The 15,324-nt window shown below is 32.0% G+C and overlaps 1 protein-coding gene across 1 annotated transcript; it reads left to right on the forward strand.

Moving 5' to 3' along the window:
* Positions 1-208: 208 nt before the first annotated feature.
* LOC139496097 (zinc finger protein 431-like) lies at positions 209-8,992 on the forward strand. The gene is made up of 2 exons (XM_071284557.1): positions 209-289; positions 5,976-8,992. The coding sequence occupies exon 2, from the start codon at positions 5,980-5,982 to the stop codon at positions 8,038-8,040; it is 2,061 nt and encodes a 686-aa protein (XP_071140658.1). The 5' UTR covers positions 209-289; positions 5,976-5,979; the 3' UTR covers positions 8,041-8,992.
* Positions 8,993-15,324: the final 6,332 nt, after the last annotated feature.

Consider the following 15,324-nt stretch of genomic DNA (forward strand, 5'->3'; position numbering starts at 1 on the left):
AACGCAGGACGACGACGACGACGGACGACGGACGTCGGACGCCAAGTGATGAGAAAAGCTCATTTGGCCCTTTGGGCCAGGTGAGCTAAAAAAAAAAAAGAGAACAGTAAAAAATTAAAATCGAGAAAAAAATAGATCTGCAAACCAAATTACGGAATGTATGTTCTGTGCCCGATATTGTTATTATTTTATTCACTCTTACAAGTTTACTTCCGTTTTTCTTTTTCTCAAAACAGAAACAGACGAAGGGCTATTAGAAAGAAGCATAATTTGATGAGGCTTTCCGAATGTAAATAGTTCATATGATAACACCACATCAGACTTTAATATTTAACCCCCCTCCATCATAAATAACATCAAAATATTTGGGATTTGGTGGCTTTGGCCGCCTCACAGAGACGCGTATCATAAATGATTTTTGGCGGAAAATTAGCTTTTAAGTCGATCGGGCCGATCCGGTCCCACATCAATCCGTCCCACGTCATCCTGCCCAACGTCGATCCTGTCCTATATTTAAAGTGGATCCGGCCCCAATAAAAAAAAAATATTTATAATGAATAAAAATGAAGATTTATATTAATACACCTTATCGCTATTTGTCAGCTATTACTCGAATTCACACAGGTTCCCGTTAAATTTTGACATCATAACGCAAAATATCTGATGCCACAATGGAAAAGTGATTGTTGTGGGGGTCAAAAGTTCAAGCTGCCAGGTCAGCCAGGATCAGCAATAAGGTGTATTGTAATACTAATAGGTCATTTTTGGATTCATGTCTTTCACCGGAAAAGATCGTCAATTTTGCATGATTTATGACGTCATTTACAAGATATCCCTGCTCTATTGTGTGTCCAGCACTTTCATTATCGGCATTCTGTAGGGTAGCATAAAATAATTAATGTTCCGTAAGTACATAATCGTGATTGCCGTATGACTGAGGCAGGGTGACCATCCTTTTAGATTTTGATTTCCCAAATATTTTGTGCAGTATAAAATCAAACTTTTCCACCCGTTTGCTCAGGCATAAATTTTATGATAACGTTAAAGGTGTACGGTAATAAAAAGTTGGCCTTTGACAAATATATTTTTAGATGAGCATAAAACAACTATGTTGATAACGCTTTCATTACTAGTTTTTCAAGATGATTGGGTATAATTATATATAACAAAAGTTAGTACAATCAACAGACATCAACTTTAATCAGCAACTGAATAAGCATTTTTTCAATTGATTGTGACACAATATATATTGGAAGTAAGATGAAATATTTTCCGTCGATACGTATTCTTAACAAATCTTTCATCTTGTTTAATTACAAAAAAATAATAGCCAGATCGACTTTGGGGCCAGATCGGTTAGGGGCCGGAACGACTGGATACCGAAACTTATACAGTACGGTATATGCCAGAAAACTAGTATGTGTGTATCATTAACACAATGTATAACACATACCAGACGACTGGCATATATTTCAGGGCAATGTATAACGCATACCAGTCGACTGGAATATATACATTTGTATTTCAGCCTCACAACATCTAAAAACGGGTTTTCAGCTACATTTGTACCCTTAGCCTCAAATTGGTTAAAATTTTACAGTGATTCGTCAAACTAATAAAAAAAAAGTATCCTTATCATGAGTTGTCAGGGTTCTCAAATAATTATTTTTACTGTCATTTTGGGGGAAAATTTAACATGATTTGTCAAAATCAGTCAATATTTTTGTCGTCTTAAAATAAGTGTATATTTTATTGTCATGCACCAAAACTTACCTTTAACATCATTTGGCAAAATTTTTTACTGTTATTCGTCATGAAGGTACCCCCATTACCACCCACCTTAAAGACTATAGGTTTCAGCCTATTGTGGAAACAAATAACAATAGTCAATACATATATCTCTACTTGTCCTCCAATGGGCTCCATTACTTGACATCACAGAGGTTCCTTGTAAAGCATTTTGACGTCATGATAGAAAATATCTGACACCACAATAGAAATGTGGTTGTTGTATGACAATGTATGATGTCAAGAGTTCAAGAGGCACTGATTTTCGGGTCAAGTAGAGCAAGGCTTCAAATAGCATTAAGGTTTATTGAACCATTTCGGCTTTCGTTAAATCATTTCTAATTAAATTAGAATTATGTATGTTCAGTTTAACTGTTGACATGCACAAGGGACATCATACTGTATGTCTGATGTTGGCAGACCTTTCTACATGTTCTAATTTCGAGGGACATACAATTACTAGTCCAAATAATTATGACGTTTGAAATCCTATTTTAATTTTCTATTCAGATACACCAATCAAACTATAATTTTCATGAATAAGTTACATGTACATGCATACAAGAACAAAATGTTTAAAATCATGACAATGGAATTGAATCGATACATGTATATATTCATAGGAAAAAAAATAATTGGTCAAAAGTCAAAATGACATACATCACAGACAACAAAAATATGTTTGACAACTTTGTCCGAAATTCTTGCCACAAGATTAATGTCAAAATTCCTCAAAACCTGGTTCACTCAAATCAAACGTTTTTAAATATTTGGTATAGGTGTCTACTGCTCTGCTTAGCATTATGGAGTAAGAACAAAGACTGATGTCTGAAATAAGTGTCCATGTACATTTTTTAGCTAGGGATATACAGTCAGCATGGTCAGGGATATAACTCTATAGGGTTATTACAGGAAAATAACATACATTTGTTATTGTGGACTAAAAAATCAAAGAACTGTGATAACATATGTATGTTACATGTTTGAAAGGGACAATATACATCATAAGTTTAGTTAAAATGTATACAAGTTCTATTAATATTACTATTGTCTTTATGTATACTTAACTATTGAAAGATGTAGCAGTTCATAGTATTCCAATTTTCAATAGTACACCTATATGTTATTACAGAAAAAATATGCCTGTAATAACTAAAGGGTGTTATCACAGCTTCTCTATATCACTTCAAAACATTTGCTCAGACATAAATCATGCTTAATTACAATGTATTTAGATTTATTGTAAGAAATAATGACCAGAGCACGTAATGAGGTTCTGCGCAAGTTTCTCAGTAATTCCCAAGTATCTTATATAATAAGTTACATTCCTTTATTAACTAAGCCTTGTTATCACAGCTAAGTTAATTCCTTAATAGCCTTGTCTCATTGATTAACCATGGATAATCAAAAATGTATTAATTCAATTTAAAAATAAATTATCAAGGCTATGCATTTAGTTTCTGCGCAAAGTCTCAATTGTTCCCTAGAGTCCACTATAGATTAACTAATTTTACAAATAACAAACATATGTTATAACAGATTTAGAAAATTTAAGGAAAAGTATCTGTAATAACACACACAAGTTATTTTCTGTAATAACCCTATAGAGTTATATCTCTGACTGATATAGGGATGTACACCTCTGAGGAGCCAAAAATTTCTATAAATAAACTTTAATTCTTGAACTGATTTTGGGTTTATCATGTTTATATGACAGTAACAGGGGCGGATTTAAGGGGAGCCCCCCCCCCCCCCCCCCTTATGAGAAAAAAATTGGTTGCTTATATAGGGATTCACTGAAGCATGAAGCGAAAAATTTATTACTCAAAAATTAGTTATTGTAAACAAGTTTTTTCACTGAGTTAAGTTAAATTATGATATTTATTTAATTCATTGTTAATTTCAACTTTTATCACATGTTTTGGATATAATTCAAAAATATGATTTCAAAAATATTAAAAAATAAAATCTCAAAAATACTGAACTAGGGGAAAATCAATTCAGAAAGTCCATCATCACATGGCAAAATCAAATAACAAAACACATCAAAAACGAATGGACAAGAACTGTCATATTCCTGACTTGGTACAGGCATTTTCAAATGTAGAAATCATGAAAATGGTGGATTAAACCTGGTTTTATAGCGCTAACCCTTTCACTTTGATGACAGTCTTATCAAATTCCGTTATATTTACAATGATGCGTGAACTAAACAGACACAATAAATAAAATAGTCAAAATATGGGTACAGCAGTCATCATTGTGTAACAATTTTAAAAGGAACAATTTAACAGAACACAAAACCATCTATCTACAATTTACAAACACATTCATTGATTTGCGTGCCTAACGTCAGAAAATTTTATACGTCACATATATTTGTTGTTAAATGTACATACAAACAATTTTAAAATACATCCTTAGGTAGTCTGACATTCAACAGCTATTTTGCCAGACAAGCTTGGTCCCCAGCTTGTCTTGCAAAACCACTGTTGGATGTCATAGTAGTCTAGACTACCGGTACCCCATAAGAATGATAAGGTGATATATCTTCCTTAGGACTTTTGTGAACTAGCACGTTAAAACCCTGCTCAGTACGTTGGTCTAGTTCTATAAAGTAGGATAAATATTTAGATTAAATTGACATTTTCTTGTAGCTATAGGATGTTTAAGCAAGCAGTGTAGATTTATTCCCCAACATACTTTTACATGTAATACAGTATAAAGCAGTCTTTTAACGCATGATTTTAGAAATACAGTGTAACATATCTTATCCGATACCTGAGCATTCCAAAATACTGCTTAAACCAACATATTTTCATGGTCCCAAAATATGCCTTTCCTGGCTGAAAAAAAACCCCTGAGTATTCTGACACCTTGCTAAATCCAACTTTTTTTTCTGGTCCCCTAATGTGTTGGATAACACAGGTTACGCTGCACTTAGTTATTACTTTCTTGTAACATTTCTAGAAATTAAATGGTCACATATATATATGCATGTACATCAACAACAATGAACACACTCTATAAAGAAAATCATTTCAGATCTAGACTATCACATCCAAGCAAAATACATATATAAACCATGATGTGTAAATATCCTGGGTGAAAATACTGAACCAAAAAAACACCATTAAGGGTACACAAACATATTTATAGTATGTACACTAACATTGTACTTGACTGAATAAAAAATATGAGAATGGATAACCTCCCTTAGCTCATGTATTTTGAATTTGCACTGTTCATGTTGATTATTTTTATTTAATCTATCTCAATTCTCAATTTGTCAAAATTCTTTTATGACGTCAAGTTTTCTTGCTTTCCTCTAAATTTTCTATTGTGATGTTATGAATAAAGGTGACCATGATATATACATGTATGCATCACATAGATAGAACACATCTTTTTGGCAGATCATTAAAATAAAAAGAATTGAGTTTGTCTGCATATCATTTAAAACTCATTAGGAGAAACAGATTCCGCCACCAAATCTAGTGCAATACAAAATTTTTCCACTCTGGATGGTTAAATTTTAAATATTTGAAGAACTCTGGGAGCCTAGTGATTTAAAGTTAAAGATTCAAGTCTTCCGATCACATGATTATTGTATTTATATATATAAACTAGTTGTCATAGTTAATACCTTGATCTATACTGCAGAAATTAAGGCCACTTGTACATCATGGGTGTCAAAGTGAAAGACATATAGAAATCTATTTACCTTTAAAATAGTCAAAACCAGGAAAATAGATGCTTTAATATACATTCATGATATTTCAAGTGCGATTTGAACTTGTGCAATGTTGTCGGTGAGATGTTATAGTACTTATACATTTAATATACAGGGAAAAATTGGCCTACATTTGTACCTCTTTACTTAAGGACATTCATTTTGTAAAATATGTAGCTGTCTTAAAATTTGCTGAACATAAATTTTGGCTTAATCTATGTTATATAACAATGTTCAATTACTTCAAATTCAGAAATTATTGCAATGTTTTAATTAAATTTTGCGAAAAATGTGACAGGGTTATAATCGGATAATTTAAACTTTCATTTTGAAATTTTTTAATAAGAATTAAACAGGATTTTTCTCAATTTCGCAAAAATTAAAATCACATTTATGTCTTAAACATGTTAATTGACAAAATGGCAATAATAAATGTATATATTATATTTTTCAGAGTTATGGAGGTGACCATTGTCTCAGAGGTAGATGTCTACATCACTGTTATAACTGCTGGTAATGTTAACTTAACCAAACAAATTATAAACGATCCATTCAGTATAGACACTGTTACTACCCTAAGGGAACAAGAAAACTGTGAAAAGACCAAGCAAGTCATTGATATAGCTGAACCAAAATTTTATTTAACAGCTTCCACTACATGCGTATCAGCCAATGAAGTCCTTAACTCAAGTCATGTGACCAGAGAGGATCAATCATCTACTAATTCTAATGGTAATCAGGCAGAACCTTCAGATGATGAAAATGAAAATGTTGAAGCAATTGACATTACAGACCAAAATCATGAAAACATGGTACCAGAAATTAAGGAGGAAAGAGCAGAGCAAATTGTCACACGTGCTAAAAGATTAAGGAAAAGACCAGAAAAATGTAGTGGTATGTTAGCTACAAACTCAAAGAGAAGAAAACCATGCCCTCCTCTTTCAAAAACACGAGCAAAAATTTCAACTAAAACCAAATATTGTAGTGCAATTGATTTACAGGCCAATATTAATGATGTCAATATGTTCATTTTGAGTGAGACTCAAGATGGGGATTCAGGTAATAATGATAATCAGGAAGGGAAAGTTGACAATGTGAAAATCGAGTTGCTACTAGATGAAAACAAGAAAATTGAATGTAACATTTGTAACAAAGTTTTTCCTAGAAAAAAGGAATTGAGATCACATATGAAAATACACAAAAAAAGTTTTCCGTGTGAGATTTGCGGACAGGTTTTTCAAAGAAGTCATAGTCTTAAAATGCATTATAAGAAGAGTAACAATGGTAAGCAAAACAAATGTTCATACTGTGATGAAACCTTTACTCAGTTGTGCAAAATGCATGTCCACGAGAGAGTTCATACAGGAGAAACACCATATTCGTGCAACATTTGTGGAGAAAATTTTAGCCACAGTGTGGAATGTCGACTACACATGCGAAAAAATCACACAGGAGAACAACAGAAAAATGTCAAATATTTTACATGCCAAATTTGTAATGCATCATTCAAAAGAAGGGATACATTGAGAATCCATTATAAAAGGCATAATGGTGAGAAACCGTTTGAATGCAGTTATTGTGATATGAGATTCATTTTAAAATTTGAAATGCAAAAGCATGAAAAAATTCATACCGATGATGTGAAAGAATATAAATGTGACATTTGTAGTCGTGAGATGCGATCAAAATATGAATTTCAACAACATTTACGAAGGCACAATGGTGAAAAATCTCATATATGTGAAATATGTGGTAGGGGATTCTTCGAGAAGAGAAAATTAGAAAATCATGTCAAGTTACATAGCAATGAAAAAGCTTTTATTTGTCATTTGTGTGGAAAAGGTTTGAGTCATTCTGGTGCCTTGGCTTCTCATATTAGAAATCATACAAAGGTCAAAGGTTATACATGTAATATTTGTGATCGTGCGTTCTTACATCCTATCAGGCTTGAACGCCATATGAAGACACACACTGGAGACAAACCATTTAAATGTGAAACGTGTGGTTTTCAAACAGCAGATGCAGGCACACTTAAAGTACACAAACGTCGCCATACGGGTGAAAAACCGTACAAGTGTTTAGTGTGTCTGAAATCATTTCGAGCGCTGCGTAACCTGAAGAAACACCAGACGATACACCGACCTAACAAAATTGATAGAAGGAGAAAAAACCCTGATAATGTTAAACCAACTACATGTTTAATTTGTCAGAAAAACTTCACCATTCATAAAAGCTTAAAACGCCATCTTAAAAATGTGCATGGCAAAAGCATAGATCAAAATGACAACGGCCATCTTGAAAATGAACATGGCAAAGATATAGATCAAAACAGGCAAAATGAGAATGTTCATCTTGAGAATGCGCAAGGCAATTTTATGAATCAAGTTGAGAATGGCAAAGGTCTTGATCAAAATGAAAGTAATCTAAATCATGTCAATGTAAAAAGAGCTACTAAAGAAGTGATTATTGAAGAAGGTGTTGATTTTCACCAGGATCAAATATTGGTGTATTATATTTGATATTTAAGTTCTATAATATTGAATACTGTAAGTTGAGAAATTATTTGGTGTGCATTTATGATTGTGATTTTGTCATTTTAGGGTTAAAAAGTCAAATGCAATTTTAAATTTTGCTATATTGAGAAAAATCCTGTTTAATTCATATAAAAAAATCAAAATGCCAGTTTATATTATTGCGATAATAACATTAACACTGTACATAGCATTTTTCCGAATAACAATATTAAAAACATTGCAATAATTTCTGAAATTGCAGTAAAGTTATGTAAACATGGTAAATAAGCTCAAATTATTTTTAAATAGCTAAGGTCATGAAGGTTTTGAAGAAATAAGTTTAAAGAAATTTAAAGATATGTCATACTATAGTCATGATAGTGTAATTGACATATTAATCTTCTGATTGATTGATTGATTATACTGAACTTTAAAAGTGACCAAACCTTCTTGATTGTGGTTAAAGTCAATGACAGTAGTGGGTAGTGACACCTTGATGTATTATAAATTTACTCATACATGTACATTTATATACATGTAAGACGGTGGTTTGCTTTTTTGAAAATTGGCATTTCTATAGCATGTACATGTATATAAAATTATGTGTTTTATCATATTTTTTGGCTGTAATTTCTACATGTTCTAAAAACATGAAATAACACCATATTTGTGTGTAAATATAAGCAGTTAGAGACCTCATGTGTATAATATTTAGATTTGACCTTTAATATATATAATAATATTTACTTGTTAACAGATAGTAAAAATGTACCTCATTATTTGCTATTTAATTGATTCAACTTTCCAATCATGCAATATGTTGCATTTATCTGAATTAAAATCAATTCTACATGTACATAAAAGAATAAAAAAATCTATAACTTGATGGACAATCAACTGTAAATGTATTGTAATGTTCTTCTTAATTAATCTAATGAATAGATTTGTCCAGAACAGCTGTGCATATATTGGCATTTATTGTTTTTGTTTAAACATAAAGGATTGGATATACATGTATCTACATAAATGTATTTTAGATATATATTTTTATTTATAAAAACACATTTCTTCATTTTATGGAAATAAAGGTAGATCATAAGTAAATATTTTTTGAGACAGAATTTTCTTATACTTAGTCAGAATGAAGATTTTAATATGCTCTTTTCAAATATATAATAAAAAGGAGGGGTCACCGTGCTATTTTTCAAGCTATGAGTCGTTGAAAATTGCCTAAATTTGGTTAGATTGTTCATGGGAAAACACATTTGTGTGCATAAAAAAAATCTATGAGATAGAATTTTGAAAAAAATTGTGAAAAGATAGGTTTTGTAATATGTTTTAAGAAAATAAAAAGAAAAAATGGTGTCACCGAACTTGTTTTCTTGCTTCAAGTAAAAAGAAAAAAATTCCCTATTTGTCCAGTATAATTTTTTTACTAAAAGAGTTATCTTCCCTTAAATGGCTCGTTTGAAAAAAATGATTCTAAAAGCAAGAAAAATAATATTTGTTGAAATATTTTGGATTATACAATAAATTTTCAAGTTTTCTTTATATTATTAAACAGTCTAACCAATAAATTGCAAATCTGTATTCAAATTTGCAGATTTAGGCAAATAACTAGATGACTAGACCGATTTTTTACTGTGATTGTTCAATCCAAGATGGCGGTATACCATGAATCTACCTTAAACAGTTAAATGATTTTTGAAAAAAGGGGAGATAATTAATTTCTTAGAGTTGAAATTTTCCATTTAGGAATAACATGAATAAAAATTATGTTTACTTGAGAGTTGAAGTCTACAAACTGATGGATATATTCAAAATGATATTGAGATACCATAATTATTATTGAAGAAATTTTGTTTCAATGTAGTACATATGTATAGCATATTAAAATGCAAAAAAAAAATATCTTTGTTTTTTAAATTTATAAGCAATTAAAGCATTTAGAAAATAGTAATTCTGAAAAAGATTAGTAATGTGATAAAACAATAGATTTGAGATTTTGCCATCACTTGGTAAAATAAGTAGATGCGGTAATGATGCAAATGAGACAAGACAACTATCCACTAAATGAGGTAGATGTAGATGATTCAACAATGAGCAAATCTCATTCAGCATACATTGTTTGTAGCTACCTGTAGTTACAAAGGATCCAGACAAAATGTACAATTATTAAAACAAGAAAACTAACTCTCTGATTTATGTACAAAATATCTGATAAACAGCAACACTGACAACAACTGAATAACATGTATAGGCTCTTTACCTTGGCAGACACATACAGAATGTGGAAGAGTTAAACACATTAATCACCACTGACAAAGCTTTATATTTCAGAAGGTAGAATACCTGGATGCTTCATACATGAAACATGTATTTAGATACTCATCATGTATTGCAAACTCCCTCTCTGTCATATTTGCATTTTCCTTGACCTCATTTGCATTGTTTAGCAACTGCTTAAAAATTATATAATTGTATGCCCCATTTACTATACTTCATTTATGGGCATTATGTGTTATGGTCTGTGAGTCCGTTCCTTTGTTCGTTCTTTCGTCCGTCCGTCTGTCCTGCTTCAGGTTAAAGTTTTTGGTCAAGGTAGTTTTTGATGAAGTTAAAAGACCAATCAACTTGAAACTTAATACACATGTTCCCTATGATATTATCTTTCTAATTTTAATGCAAGGTTAAAGTTTTTACCCCATTTTCAAGATCTACTGAAAAATGATAGTTGGGATGGGGCATCTGTGTACTAGGGACACATTCTTGTTATGCAACATAATTTTCTCTCAAGTTAAAAGATCTAGGATAAATATGCTGTTATTGCATGGGATCATTTCAAGTAAATTCAAGATGTTCTTGTCTGTCAGACTACAGGTTATAATATTGGTCAATTTTTCACATACTTATTATAACTTATGTACACATGTCCTAATGTATAAGCAATAGGTCGACTTGCATATATTTGGTCTATTACAATAAGGCATAATTCTAAGATGTATAAAACTTTCAGGGTACATCTGACCTTGACTTTATTCCCTATGGTCATTTGTTAATATTAAGTTTTCCTGTTTCTGAGATATAAATGTACTACTAGCAATAGGTCAACTAAATTTGATGTATGGAATGGTTGCAAGGTGTTTATATCTGTCTGTTGAGGGTCATTCGATCTTGACCTCATTCTTATAGTTCATTGATCAATGTAACAGAGAGAGGAAAAATACCATCTAGGAACAGTCAAACTCCTAAATCGAAAATAAACTGACAACGCCTGGCTAAAAATAAAGAAAACAAACAGTTAGTCAAACAATAGAACACATGACACAACATAGAAAACTACAGAATAAGCAATACGAACCCCACCAAAAACTAGGGGTGATCTCAGGTGTTCCGGAAGGGTAAACAGATCCTGCTCCACATGTGGAGCATTGTAACAATTTGGTGCAATGATATATCAATAAGGTTTAGTCTTGGTACCCCTATTTAACTATAACATAAGGTCTGGATAGGGTTTTTAGAATAGAAAATAAAGGGCAAAAAGTTCAGTATAAAGGACAAAATATTATAAAGAATAGAGACAATGAGCATTCCTAGAGTTTATAAATATAAAGTGAATATGGATAAAAAAAAAAAAGTATACATATTTAAACAGAGAAAATAGTGACCAAGTCTAAGTTTAAAAACAAAAGACACTACCTCATGACCCGCATTAACGGATTACAGATGCATTCAGATCTAGAATTTTTAGGAAGGCGAACACTAAGGCATCAATTGTAAAGTTATGTAGCGCCACATCAATTGTAAAGTTATGTAGCGCCATAAGTTCCCCGTCCATAAATCCTCATCGTGATTGAGTGTTGCTTGATTGAGGTCCAGTGGCAACTATTATATGCACATTTAGGATCAGAAACCGTAAATAATTGATACTATAAGTCACCAGGGGGAAGGGGTCGAGAAGTTCGTACGAACCCCTTTGAAAAAAAATAAGCACTGTTAACGTCAACGTTCTGTTTGAATTGTAAGTGTTAAAGTTGTGTATGATTGTATCGTGAGTCCATGTAAAAACCCCATCCTAGAAAATTAATGGCTACGTATTCGGGCCTGTATGTACATTGTAGCTGTTAAGTTTGCGAGAGGGCATGCTGTACTTTGGTAAGTTGTGATAACTAGGTTGGCCGAACAAGATGACGCTCAAGAGATATTGTGAAACTGTTTGACGTTTGTTTTTCCTTATCGTGTGATGATTTTATTGAAACACCAATAATTTATGAGGCCCCTCATGGGGGAGTCCTAGTAATCACATAATCACCATTTTTTTGCCAATATAATCACATAATCATTAAATATTTGCTTATCTTTAGTAATCAAATAATCATAAACTAAAAATACAGTCGTAGGTAATCAAATAATCATGAAATATTTGGCTTAATAATCAAATAATCATTAAAAAAACGGCCAAGTAATCACATAATCAAAAACCCCATGAGGGCCCTCATTTATAACTTTAGGGTCAAAATTTTTATAACCCAATAAACTAACCAGTTGTAAAATCATTGTAACAAATTTATAACTGGAAATCTTCTCTTTAAACTTCTTATTTTGAATATTTGTAATGGATATTTGCGGGTTTGACAGGTAAATTGTCTTAATTTACATGATATCATGTTATTATAATGTCATTTCCGTAAATTTGTTTAGAGCTAAATAATTTCTCTCAGTGGTTCACATTTCTTGTCGTTTGTTTACTACTATTTAAAATATCTTTCGACTTTGATTTCTTGAGAAGAAGAGGAAAATGTCGCAGGATATTCATACCATCTGATACATGTATGTAATTTCTTGTCATATTCAGACTCATTTGAGATGAAGTTATGATCCTCCTGGCTTCTTTCATAAAAGCTGCCCTAATTAAATTTTTTAGTGCAGGTTCTTAATTGTGTAAATTTGTGTATACCGTGTCTGTATATGTTTTGTAGTCTTGATCGAGTCGGTTTCCCAAGGATGAAATTTGAAAAAAATATGCAGGACAGGAGTTTTGAGTAAAAAAAAGGCAGGATGAGACACTTTGCAAAAAAAAGGCAGAATGACAATTTAGGTAAAAAAAGTCAGGATAAACTAATAAAAAAAAAGGCAGGACCGAATAGAGTGAAAAATAAAAAGGCAGGACAGAGATTACAACTAAAAAAAATGCAGGACAAAATTTTTCATCCTAGCCCCCCCTCCCCCCACATAAAAATCAAATGGTAGCTCCCTTAGGTCCACTACCTTCAACACGTAGCCGTGGATTACACCGACTGACAGCAAGCTGTATATATATATGAAATTTATTACTTCATTGCAAAGACGGGTTAAAATGCCAGCATAATATACAAGAAACATTTTGGGAAAGGTATCATCATCATGCCATGTACCGAAAGCTTTATTATTGAGCCTAGTATAGGTGATTGGGTGATCTAGCGCGTCGGGCAAAATTCCATGTAAAAATAAAAGAAAAAGCGCTTCGGGCACAGTGCAAGGCGATTTGGAGCCACGTCACCAAATAGCACGAGTTCGGAACCCGGCGAGGGAAGAACAAAACAACTTGCGAAAGCAAATTAACAAATCTAACATTGTTGGGCTGATGTTAGACGAATATAAAGCGAGAGAAAAAATATATCGTTAAACATTGTATCTTATGTAATACCCTAAAATCCTTAGTGGAGCGTACTATATAGTCACAGCTTGTAATGATCGATTAGACTAGATAAGCATCTTTTAGTATCACACCCTTAGCATTATTTATTGAATTTTGTGTATATAGACATGTTGTGTAGTTGATGGTCTTAAATTTTGCAATTTTTTAAAGGTAAGAAATTATTCATCATCAATCGTGACTCAATTCCTTGTAAAAAAATTAAGTTGCAGATTCAAGGGGTATAATTGTGAAGTAGAAGTATCAAAGCCCGGCCCCTTTTTGATCGCGAGAAATTATTGTGTATTCTTAAAATATAGTAAATATATATGAAGCTTCGCTGCGTTCGACAATTTGATACATTCACCATTTTGACAATCCCCACCCCGTTTTATCCCCCGAAATCCCGCCCCACTTCCTGGTGTAGAAAAGGGTAGAATATTACTGATTGATTGACTTAATGTGTTCATGGTGTTGGTATTCATTATTGCAGTTTTACACTGACCGCAGCAATTTTTTGACATATCTCTTTTTGGAAATTTTAATGTTTTTAACTGCCTTTAGAAGTAGAAAAATCTTGAAAAGATTTCATTAAGAATACACTCGTATCATGGAAGTTAGATGACAGTATGTTTATGGATGAAATAAGATGTAATGAGTATAATGAAAATATATATCCAAAGAGACTGCAACCAAACAACACGAACATTTCATTGTCATCACATTAAATATTAAACATAATCTATAAAAATAAGGAGATGTTGTATGAGACAACACAATTATCCGCCAAAGTTCAAATCAAGTGGATGTACACAATTTCAATATCTTCATTTATACCCAACATCCAAATAAATCGCTCAGGATTTTGTAAATAGGCAAAAGAAGGACATTGCAATCTTATAGCATTTGTAAGATTACAATGCTCAACTTTATACTTTGCATAAGTCAGTAACAAGTGGTTATCATCTTCTGCGTCGCCAGATAAGCAATTTATATACACAATTTATTTTGCCTGATAAAACCTTGATATATCTTCCTAACTCTATTTGAAGTTTATGAGCTGACATTCTGAATCCTATATTTTAAAAATATAAATGTAAATCAATTGTATCTGATTTTATGCCCTTTATGGGCCCTGTAATTTAGGAAATAAAAATATTCTATTCTATTCTATACGTAAATTCGCTGGGGGTTGAGACTAGGACAAAAAACCCTAAACGTTAAGCGTCCAGGTTTTTCAGGATAACTTGATGAAAAAACATATTTACATATGGAAAGTTTATATAAAAAACTCTGCTATATATAGCAAGAGTGAGGTATATATAGCCTCACTCTTGCTTAACATTTCTGAAGAAGATTCAAATAAATTTTACATTTCTCGACAAATCATCCAAATATTCGCTTAAAACATGAGATCCTTGCAATATTCACAAGAGAACAGAGAAATTATAGGTCATTATACTAGGAATAAATATAAATTTCGGGGAGGATGGAACACTTCGATCTTTTGTGGTTGCGATACTGAATCAGCTGAGACATCGAGTACCCCTAGCAGCCTTTCATCCTTTCGATTTACGATGAAAAACCAAACTGCATGCCATATTTTTACAATATAT

Source organism: Mytilus edulis, chromosome 11 (assembly GCF_963676685.1).
Source record: "Mytilus edulis chromosome 11, xbMytEdul2.2, whole genome shotgun sequence".
In the NCBI taxonomy this organism is placed as follows: domain Eukaryota; kingdom Metazoa; phylum Mollusca; class Bivalvia; order Mytilida; family Mytilidae; genus Mytilus; species Mytilus edulis.

Coding starts and splice junctions, on each gene's coding strand:
- LOC139496097 (XM_071284557.1), top strand. CDS start 5,980: ATGGAGGTGACCATTGTCTCAGAGGTAGATGTCTACATCACTGTTATA.